Source organism: Eucyclogobius newberryi, unplaced genomic scaffold, assembly GCF_026437365.1.
Source record: "Eucyclogobius newberryi isolate DKJ021-1_F unplaced genomic scaffold, fEucNew1.0.hap1 SCAF_22, whole genome shotgun sequence".
Taxonomy (NCBI): domain Eukaryota; kingdom Metazoa; phylum Chordata; class Actinopteri; order Gobiiformes; family Gobiidae; genus Eucyclogobius; species Eucyclogobius newberryi.
This window is the reverse complement of record NW_027315857.1, coordinates 27,155,515-27,167,170: the sequence shown is the minus strand read 5'-3', so window position 1 is coordinate 27,167,170 and position 11,656 is coordinate 27,155,515. Positions and strand designations below refer to the sequence as shown.

Below are 11,656 nucleotides of genomic sequence, written 5' to 3'. Positions count from 1 at the left end.
ACATATTTACTGCAGATTGTCTAAACAGCGAGAACATGGGTTTTTAGCGCAAAAATCCATTATTATAATTTGTTTTGCTAAAATAGTTACACATCGGGGCTTTAAATATGACATTTGTGACCAGATCTGTGCAGAGAAACGTTGAGCTCACCGGATTTTATATTTTACAATGTCATTTGTGTTGTTGTTGTTTTTTTTAAATCTAACAATAAACGCGACGGAACGTACTTTGCAAACTGAGGCTACGACCGACATTACTGGCGAGTAAAGTGACGTCGACGCGGCAACGACCAGGCACGACCGACGCAGACGTTATCACCGTATCCCAGGATGCTCTTTCGCCGCCTTCTCATTTTCTCAGTGAAGAACGCCGCTTCAGATCGATTTTCAAGCTGCTGCAGAAACACAAACACACACAGAGAGATACTGGAGGGCCCCCCGCTGTGCCCGAGCTGGAGGGGCCCCCCCGCTGCGCTCGAGCTGGAGTGGCCCCTCACAGCACCGGGACAGGCTGAAGATAAGGGTCTGCAATGAGGGAGGCTGTGGAGGCTTCACTGAGGCGCAGAAGAAGAATATCTCTAAAGCACTGACACTTTAGTCGACAAAACAGAAACGTCAAGCCGAATAACAGTAATAATCATAACAATAATAGTACTAATAATCATAACAATTAAAGGCCCTCGCCCCCCTTGCGACCGCGGGGTACAAGCCACCGTGAAGACTACACCTCTAATCCCCCCCGCCTACATCAGCCCTCCCCCTGCCTACATCAGCCCTCCCCCACAAACAGTACCAACTTTATACTACTTATTTCAACATTTTCACCACCGCGCGGTTCGAGATAGAGCTATGCCCCTATTGGCTTTTATGTTCAGTTTGTTGTGGAGAATAAGTGTGCCAAATTTTAACTGTTTACGACAAAGTAAATATTTTTCATCCCATTCAAAATTCCTGTGAACCAAAACGCATGTAAGTCCATGGCAGTGTTTGTCACGTTGCCACGGTAACATGCTTGCAGATGGAGGTATGCCGTCTTTGGCTTTTTCGATCAGAATGGTGAGAAGAATGTCTGTGCCGAATTTTATTTGTCTACGTCAAAGTACATTTTTTGACTTAATTCAAATGTTCAAGGGGGCGCTGCAGAGCCTTTGTAAAATATATAAGTTTAGTAAGTTATTTAGTTTGTTTGCTGTTGTGGAGGTTGTTTTTTTGTTTTTTAATTGTGAAAATTGTGAAAAGGCAACATAAGAAAGTGTTGCCATGTCCACGAAACAAAAGCCAGCCCAACGTGCTCTCAAAACCCCTTCATTCCTTTTTTTCCGCAGCAATTTTGTGTCTGTTTGTTTGTCGTATTTAAAGACGCTCGCACAGTTTCGCTCTCGTTTCCTCGGCCTTGGCGTCTTTAACTCTCTCCTCGTCTTGTTACGGTCGACACGTCACGCCCTGGACGTTTGAAATCTGCTTCATTCAGAGAACGCTCGTTTGTTTCTCTCCGTTTTGTCGTTCTCCAACAGTCGCTCCATCGGCCGCAGACTTTCCCCACTTTCCCCAATCGCCCGACCGTGTGGCGCCTGGCAACCCCCCCCTCCCCCCCTCCCCCCCGCGACTGTCACCGAGCACATGAAAATACAGATGTTTCCAGGCAGCGTGAATGACGGTACTTAAGTCGTCCATCAGTGCGAAACGCTTTAATGATACAGTCGGTTTTGTGTTTTCTAATTGTCGCTCGTTAGATTAATTCATCCAGACGCGCCGCGGCCGAGGATCAGGTTTAATCGCCGGTTTGTCCGTTCTCCGCCTCGTGTGCGATCGTCTCAGCGCGAGCGGGTCATCGTGAGGTCATCGTTGTGAGTTTGGACGTGATTTACGACGACTACCGTATTTTCCGGACTATAAGTCGCACCTTTTTTCATAGTTTTGACCTGGGTGCGACTTATACTCATATTTATACTTATATACTTACACTCCGGAGCGACTTATACCTGATATTATTTGTTATTTTCACACTTACAACCACATTTCATACTCCAGTGCGACTTATATGTGTGTTTTATCTTCTCTAATATGCATTTTGTGGCTGGTGCAACTTATACTCCGGAAAATACGGTATTTTGAAATCAGAAACTGTTCTCAGAGGTCATCCAGATATTTGTGTTTTGTGTGTTTTTCGCATTATTATCTGGTTTGATGAAGTACTTTGTGGATATTTGTCATCGTCAGTCAGTTTAAGCGTTATATTTAAGGGAGTGAAGCTGTTGTCCTTGTGAACGTTATGGTTGCTAGGTAACAGTAATGGGATTGTGCCACCGTTTCCGAGACTGGGAGGTCATTTTATTTCCAATTTGACCGTGACGAGTCCCGACTTCAGAGCGTTACAGCTGAACGAAGGTAAAGAATATTGGCAGATGAATGAATACATTTGAGCCGTTCTTCAGTCTCAGGGTTAAACCTCTCAGGAGGAAAACGTCTTATTTAGGACCTGAGCAGGTGGAAACAGTCAAACTCCACCCAAAAGGAGACTAGAACCCGTGACCTTCCTGTTGTGCGTCGATAGTAAGCGTTGTGTGTGTGCGTCTCCAGGAGTGTCCATGCCCATCCCGGTGATCGGACTCCACAACGAGGACAAAGTGTTCGTGAACGGCAGCTGCGTCCTGAACGAGGAGAGGTTCATGCTGATCGGATCCTTCGTGGCCTTCTTCATCCCCCTCGTCATCATGGTGGTCACCTACTGCCTCACCATCCAGGTAATGTAACCTCTACTGCCTCACCGTCCAGGTAATGTAACCTCTACTGCCTCACCGTCCAGGTAATGTAACCTCTACTGCCTCACCGTCCAGGTAATGTAACCTCTACTGCCTCACCGTCCAGGTAATGTAACCTCTACTGCCTCACCGTCCAGGTAATGTAACCTCTACTGCCTCACCGTCCAGGTAATGTAACCTCTACTGCCTCACCGTCCAGGTAATGTAACCTCTACTGCCTCACCATCCAGGTAATGTAACCTCTACTGCCTCACCGTCCAGGTAATGTAACCTCTACTGCCTCACCGTCCAGGTAATGTAACCTCTACATCCAGGTAATGTAACCTCTACTGCCTCACCATCCAGGTAATGTAACCTCTACTGCCTCACCGTCCAGGTAATGTAACCTCTACTGCCTCACCGTCCAGGTAATGTAACCTCTACTGCCTCACCGTCCAGGTAATGTAACCTCTACTGCCTCACCGTCCAGGTAATGTAACCTCTACTGCCTCACCGTCCAGGTAATATAACCTCTACTGCCTCACCGTCCAGGTAATGTAACCTCTACTGCCTCACCATCCAGGTAATGTAACCTCTACTGCCTCACCGTCCAGGTAATGTAACCTCTACTGCCTCACCGTCCAGGTAATGTAACCTCTACATCCAGGTAATGTAACCTCTACTGCCTCACCATCCAGGTAATGTAACCTCTACTGCCTCACCGTCCAGGTAATGTAACCTCTACATCCAGGTAATGTAACCTCTACTGCCTCACCGTCCAGGTAATGTAACCTCTACTGCCTCACCGTCCAGGTAATGTAACCTCTACTGCCTCACCATCCAGGTAATGTAACCTCTACATCCAGGTAATGTAACCTCTACTGCCTCACCATCCAGGTAATGTAACCTCTACTGCCTCACCGTCCAGGTAATGTAACCTCTACATCCAGGTAATGTAACCTCTACTGCCTCACCGTCCAGGTAATGTAACCTCTACTGCCTCACCGTCCAGGTAATGTAACCTCTACTGCCTCACCGTCCAGGTAATGTAACCTCTACTGCCTCACCGTCCAGGTAATGTAACCTCTACTGCCTCACCGTCCAGGTAATGTAACCTCTACTGCCTCACCGTCCAGGTAATGTAACCTCTACTGCCTCACCGTCCAGGTAATGTAACCTCTACTGCCTCACCATCCAGGTAATGTAACCTCTACTGCCTCACCGTCCAGGTAATGTAACCTCTACTGCCTCACCGTCCAGGTAATGTAACCTCTACATCCAGGTAATGTAACCTCTACTGCCTCACCATCCAGGTAATGTAACCTCTACTGCCTCACCGTCCAGGTAATGTAACCTCTACTGCCTCACCGTCCAGGTAATGTAACCTCTACTGCCTCACCGTCCAGGTAATGTAACCTCTACTGCCTCACCGTCCAGGTAATGTAACCTCTACTGCCTCACCGTCCAGGTAATATAACCTCTACTGCCTCACCGTCCAGGTAATGTAACCTCTACTGCCTCACCATCCAGGTAATGTAACCTCTACTGCCTCACCGTCCAGGTAATGTAACCTCTACTGCCTCACCGTCCAGGTAATGTAACCTCTACATCCAGGTAATGTAACCTCTACTGCCTCACCATCCAGGTAATGTAACCTCTACTGCCTCACCGTCCAGGTAATGTAACCTCTACATCCAGGTAATGTAACCTCTACTGCCTCACCGTCCAGGTAATGTAACCTCTACTGCCTCACCGTCCAGGTAATGTAACCTCTACTGCCTCACCATCCAGGTAATGTAACCTCTACATCCAGGTAATGTAACCTCTACTGCCTCACCATCCAGGTAATGTAACCTCTACTGCCTCACCGTCCAGGTAATGTAACCTCTACATCCAGGTAATGTAACCTCTACTGCCTCACCGTCCAGGTAATGTAACCTCTACTGCCTCACCGTCCAGGTAATGTAACCTCTACTGCCTCACCGTCCAGGTAATGTAACCTCTACTGCCTCACCGTCCAGGTAATGTAACCTCTACTGCCTCACCGTCCAGGTAATGTAACCTCTACTGCCTCACCGTCCAGGTAATGTAACCTCTACTGCCTCACCGTCCAGGTAATGTAACCTCTACTGCCTCACCATCCAGGTAATGTAACCTCTACTGCCTCACCGTCCAGGTAATGTAACCTCTACTGCCTCACCGTCCAGGTAATGTAACCTCTACTGCCTCACCGTCCAGGTAATGTAACCTCTACTGCCTCACCGTCCAGGTAATGTAACCTCTACTGCCTCACCATCCAGGTAATTTAACCTCTACTGCCTCACCGTCCAGGTAATGTAACCTCTACATCCAGGTAATGTAACCTCTACTGCCTCACCGTCCAGGTAATGTAACCTCTACTGCCTCACCGTCCAGGTAATGTAACCTCTACATCCAGGTAATGTAACCTCTACTGCCTCACCATCCAGGTAATGTAACCTCTACTGCCTCACCGTCCAGGTAATGTAACCTCTACTGCCTCACCGTCCAGGTAATGTAACCTCTACTGCCTCACCGTCCAGGTAATGTAACCTCTACATCCAGGTAATGTAACCTCTACTGCCTCACCATCCAGGTAATGTAACCTCTACTGCCTCACCGTCCAGGTAATGTAACCTCTACTGCCTCACCGTCCAGGTAATGTAACCTCTACTGCCTCACCGTCCAGGTAATGTAACCTCTACTGCCTCACCGTCCAGGTAATGTAACCTCTACTGCCTCACCGTCCAGGTAATGTAACCTCTACATCCAGGTAATGTAACCTCTACTGCCTCACCGTCCAGGTAATGTAACCTCTACTGCCTCACCGTCCAGGTAATGTAACCTCTACATCCAGGTAATGTAACCTCTACTGCCTCACCATCCAGGTAATGTAACCTCTACTGCCTCACCGTCCAGGTAATGTAACCTCTACTGCCTCACCGTCCAGGTAATGTAACCTCTACTGCCTCACCGTCCAGGTAATGTAACCTCTACATCCAGGTAATGTAACCTTCACCGCCTCATGTGACTTGTCCTCAGTGTGATTGTAATACGGGTTTGGACCAGTGGGGGGCGGTGTCATAGATACCTGACGCTGGTTGTCGCCCCGGGGCAGGTGCTCCAGAGGCAGGCCACCGTGTTCCTGTGTGAGGCCCGGAGCTCGTCTCAACAGCCTCTGCACCAGCCGACCCTGAGCTCCAGCCTGCAGCCGCCGCCCAACTTCTCCATCCCCCAGATCAACACTCTGGCGCCCCCTGAAGGTGCGGCGCACTCAGGACGCCTGCTGTTCTGTCCTTAAAGGGGCTGTACTCGCTTTGTTTAATGTTACGTCTAAAAACACAAATATGTGTTGTGTTATATTGATACTTATTTATTATTTATTGATACTCATTGATGAATATTGATGATTTATTGATGATTTATTGATGATTTATTGATTTATTGATGATTTATTGATACTTATTGATGATGTATAGATTTTCGATGATTTATTTGTTATTATGGATTATTGATGATGATTATTGATCATTTATTGGTTTTTATTTATGATCGTTTATTATTTATTGATGATTATTTGTAGTTTTCTTTTATTATTGTGGATGATGCTTGATGATGATTTAAGTAGTGGACTTACATTATGTTTTCCATGTTCTGTTTGCACATTATAATCTCTGGCCGGGACGTTCAGTATTTATAGGAATTGCAGTATTTTTCTCTGAATCTAATTAATGTTAGAAACGACCTCGTTAAACACTAAAGCTCGTCGCTCACACACACCAGACTGTAACTGTAACTGTAACTGTAACTGTAACTGTAACTGCAGTAAAGTATTTATTATATTTATTACAAACAAGATGTGGTTAAAGCCGTTGACAAGACAAAAGTGTTCCAGCTCCGATATCGACCTGATGAAGCTGGAATATGGTGTTTGAACTCTAAACTGTGTCACTCATCCAAAGATTTGTTTTTCTGTTTTAATAATAATGTTGTTGTTTTTTAATAAATGTTCTTTTCATAAAGTCCAGACATAAAAATCATCAAAATACGATTGATTTGATTCAAACGGTGGATAGTGATGAGTGACTGCAGCGGCCTCAGACCTGAAACATTCTGCTCTTTGAGGATTTTAGTTTCATTGGCTAAAGTCGAAGGAAAGAATAATTCATTAATTCAAAAAGTCGTTTTGTGATTCACGTCAGTGACTGAGCGTCTCTCCTCTGGCCTCAGAGCTGAAGCCTTTGCCCCAGAGCCGGCGTAACACCCTGGGCTGCCTGCGAGGGGCCGAGGGAGGCGCCATCCCCAGGAGCGTCTCCGCCGCCGACAGCATCAGCGTCATCCCGAGCTCGGAGGGGGCGTCGCAGCTGTCGTCGCCCGCCACGGGACAACCACGAGGCAGCAGCAGCGAAGGGGCGAGCAGCGGGCGGCGGGGCATGATGCAGGCCATCAAGAACGAGAAGAGGGCGTCCAAGGTGAGGGGGGGAGGAGGAGGGGGGCGAGGGTGAGGATGAGGGGGGCGAGGGTGAGGAGGGGGAGGGGGGGCAAGGGTGAGGGGGAGGAGGGGGGCGAGGGTGAGGGTGAGGAGGGGGGAGCAGAGGGCGGCGGGGCATGATGCAGGCCATCAAGAACGAGAAGAGGGCGTCCAAGGTGAGGGGGGGAGGAGGGGGAGGATGGGGAGGGGGAGGAGGGGGTTTTATGTTTTATGTGTTTGAAGTCACGTTTTAGCCGTAGTCGTTTGGTGAAACGTCACGAGGCGGTGAAACGTCACGAGGCGGTGAAACGTCACGAGGCGGTGCTTTGCGTCCGCAGGTGCTGGGGATCGTCTTCTTCCTCTTCCTCATCATGTGGTGCCCGTTCTTCATCACCAACGTGGCGTCGGTGCTGTGCCGCGACGCGTGCGACGAGTCCCTGCTGCACGACCTGCTCAACGTCTTCGTGTGGGTGGGCTACATCTCGTCCGGCGTCAACCCGCTGGTCTACACGCTCTTCAACAAGACCTACCGCAGGGCCTTCTCCAACTACATCCGCTGCCAGTACCACGCCGGGGCCAACGCCGCCGGCGCCAAGTCCCAGCTGGCGCCGCCGTCCTGCCCCTCGCACTCCGTCACGCCCCTGCTCGCCGCCACCAAGTCGGGGGTGGACCGCAACAGCAACTGCCGGAACGGGAGCCGGGGCGGGAACGGGCGCTTCCTGGCGGTGGACCCCGAGGACACGACGGACGACGGGTCGCAGCAGTTCGGCGGCGGCGTTTCGCTCGGTGCCTACGAGGGCCAGCACGCCGGCGTCCTCTCGGAGACCGACACGGAGACGGAGCTGTCGATCATCAGCTACGGCCCCGTCCCCGTGGAACTGACCAGCGCCGTGTGACGGGGGGGCGGGCTCACGACCCGCGACCGGCTTTCGAAACGTGGAACCAGAAGGATCGTTTCAGTCTAGAGTTAGACGGGGGGATTCCACATGCTTAGTTCTAGTGCATGTTGTAGCGCTTGTCGTCATCGAGCTGATTCGGACGGTCGAACGCGCCGTCGCCGACCGCGAGTTGCGCGTGGATCGACTCCGGGCGAAACCAAACCAAAATCATCTCCAGACTTCAAAAGAAACTGGAGGGAACGAGCAACATTCATCCAGAAGCGAGGAGGAAAAGTGAACGTGAAGTGAATGTAGACGACCTCTGCTGCGACGGAGCGGTGGACTGGACCCGCCCCCTGGTGGTCGCGCACGAGAACCACAGCCCGGCGATGGAGGGACGCACAGGGTCCGGAGGGACGCACAGGGTCCGGAGGGACACACAGGGTCCGGAGGGACGCACAGGGTCCGGCGCGCGTCATGCGAGGAATGAAAAGTCACGTTTAATGAGTAAAAGTGACAAAAGGTCCATAAAGTCAGCATTTGCATTGAAAAGGCTCGTGTACAAGTCACTCACAGTGATAAGTATTTGTGTGTAAATGTACTGCACATTTGTGTTTTTGTCATCGATTTTTCATTCGTCTCTCAAAAGAGACTCAGACATGACAAAAAAAAAAGGTTTTGCTTTTTGAGAAATATATTTTAGTACAATTCTTATGCAATAAAACTGATAAAATAAGGTTGGGTTTAGGCCCAAAATCATTCATACTTTTGGCAAATTTGAATATGTACTTTTCTGTTTGGACGTGAGTCGACCAAACGAACAAAAAAATAAAGCGTTTTGTTTTGACATATTTATTTGTGATTCAGGTGAATGTTGCTCTCACGTTTGAACGGAGAGTTTAGGGACGTAACGAGGTGAAATCTCACTGCGATCATCGTTTCACTTGTTATAATATTATAATTACAATAATTACACAATAACGCAAACAAAAACATCGAGCGTTAGACAAAGGCCAAAAGGAACATGTCGAGAACGGTTCATAATTTAGTCATTTAGTGCATTTAAAGGGCACATATTCCGCTGAATGTCCCTCTCCTCTCTTTAACCCTGTTCTCGCTCTGTTCAGAGTCACGTTCAGCTTCACTCGCAGTTTCATGAAGTCCTCATAGTGGATCTGTGATGATGTCATAGTGGATCTGTGATGTCATAGTGGATCTGTGATGTCATAGTGGATCTGTGATGTCATAGTGGATCTGTGATGTCATAGTGGATCTGTGATGTCATAGTGGATCTGTGATGTCATAGTGGATCTGTGACGTCATAGTGGATCTGTGATGTCATAGTGGATCTGTGACATCATAGTGGATCTGTGACGTCATAGTGGATCTGTGATGATGTCATAGTGGATCTGTGATGATGTCATAGTGGATCTGTGATGATGTCATAGTGGATCTGTGATGTCATAGTGGATCTGTGATGATGTCATAGTGGATCTGTGATGATGTCATAGTGGATCTGTGATGTCATAGTGGATCTGTGACTTCATAGTGGATCTGTGATGTCATAGTGGATCTGTGATGTCATAGTGATCTGTGATGTCATAGTGGATCTGTGATGATGTCATAGTGGATCTGTGATGATGTCATAGTGGATCTGTGATGATATCATAGTGATCTGTGATGTCATAGTGGATCTGTGACGTCATAGTGGATCTGTGATGATGTCATAGTGGATCTGTGATGATGTCATAGTGGATCTGTGATGTCATAGTGGATCTGTGATGTCATAGTGGATCTGTGATGATGTCATAGTGGATCTGTGATGATGTCATAGTGGATCTGTGATGTCATAGTGGATCTGTGACTTCATAGTGGATCTGTGATGTCATAGTCTGAATCCTTAAATCAGCTCCAGACTCGCTCCGTCTCGCTCTTGAACTCCCTACAGCTGTTTGTCGTGAGCGTGTGTAATTCCCTCTGTGGACAGTAGGTGGTGCTGAAGCGCCGTGGGAAACAGAAGATACAGATGTTCATTTGTTTCATATTTAAATAAAATATAGTTCTAATACATGAGATTCCAAATTAAAGCTCCTCCGCTCACTTTGAGCTCCCAAAAAACAATGAAATGAGTCAAATCACAGCCACGTGGTCGTCATGGCAACATCACATATTTTCAGGAACAGAATTGCAGATGATATATTTTCTTTTAAAATCGTTGCGACTCACGACTGTCACGTTCCAAATACATGAAGTATAAATGTGCTAAACATAAAGTCTTATGGTCTGTGAGGCTCATGTGAGACTTTCTGCTTCTTGTTACGTCCCTAACAACGACAAAACTGATCCAAAAAGAGTGTAAAATTGTATAAATATTGATCACATTGATTCCTGTTCAGCTGATTTTCGTTCACATTTTGCACAAAATGAGACTTTTGAGCAACAGTAGGTCAAGAAAAGTGAGCAAAAAGTGGAAGAATTAACACTGTGAAAGTCATTTTTTTGTACAAAGAGATTCAACAAATGTTCGTTTACATCGTCCAGACCATCGTTTCAGTCGTCGATGGTTTGAGACCCCAGGTTCCTGATGTCCTAGGGTCCTGGGGTCCTGGAGGTCTCGGGTCCTGAAGGTCTGGGGTCCTGGAGGTCTGGGGTCCTGGAGGTCTGGGGTCCTGGAGGTCTGGGGTCCTGATGTCCTAAGGTCCTGGGGTCCTGGAGGTCTCGGGTCCTGAAGGTCTGGGGTCCTGGAGGTCTGGGGTCCTGGAGGTCTGGGGTCCTGGAGGTCTGGGGTCCTGGAGGTCTCGGGTCCTGAAGATCTGGGGTCCTGGAGGTCTGGGGTCCTGGAGGTCTCGGGTCCCGGAGGTTTGGGGTCCCGGAGGTCTGGGGTCCTGAAGTCCTCAGGTCTTGGAGGTCTGGGGTCCTGAAGTCCTCAGGTCTTGGAGGTCTGGGGTCCTGTAGTCCTCAGGTTTTGGAGGTCTGGGGTCCTGAAGTCCTCAGGTCTTGGAGGTCTGGGGTCCTGAAGTCCTCAGGTCTTGGAGGTCTGGGGTCCCAGACTCTGGCCGCTGCACAGACTCTTTCAGATCTTTTTTATTCCAAATCCGTTGAACCAGCACCACGCCCCCTCTTAAAGGCGAGGGCTCATGAGCTAATGTTGGCCAGTCAGAAAAGACGTGCTAAAGGCGACGTTCAGCAGGTCGTCTGCGACTGAAGCGTTTCATGTTTTTCATCTCTTGTTTCGTCCCGGTTTGAAAACAGCAGCACAGAATCCTCGTGTTTATGTTTCCATGATCAGAGAGGACCTTTGACCTTTGACCTGTGACCTGTGACCTGTGCACTGACATGAATGTAACTAGACACAGAGCTAATGCTAACGCTAACAACTGGCTAACACGTGTCGCAGTGTAAAGTGTGCTTTTCCGTCCGAACCAGATCTGAGTCAAACAGTTTCTGCTTCGTCCAAACCCGTGAACGGGAGAAACCGGATTCAACTCGGAACTCGAACCGCGATCGGATTTCGTCCGTTTCCCGACGAGCGACGAAGAATCGACGAG

At 48.5% G+C, this 11,656-nt stretch overlaps 1 protein-coding gene across 1 annotated transcript in view; it reads left to right on the top strand.

Moving 5' to 3' along the window:
* htr2cl1 (5-hydroxytryptamine (serotonin) receptor 2C, G protein-coupled-like 1) overlaps positions 1-8,159 on the top strand; it is a 21,818-nt gene extending 13,659 nt beyond the window's left edge. Inside the window, exons 3-6 of the mRNA XM_072459228.1 lie at positions 2,581-2,744; positions 5,878-6,022; positions 6,990-7,231; positions 7,569-8,159. Of these exons, the coding sequence (XP_072315329.1) occupies positions 2,581-2,744; positions 5,878-6,022; positions 6,990-7,231; positions 7,569-8,126 (1,109 nt within the window). The 3' untranslated portion in view covers positions 8,127-8,159. The remainder of the gene's footprint in view (positions 1-2,580; positions 2,745-5,877; positions 6,023-6,989; positions 7,232-7,568) is intronic.
* The last annotated feature ends 3,497 nt before the right edge of the window (positions 8,160-11,656 follow it).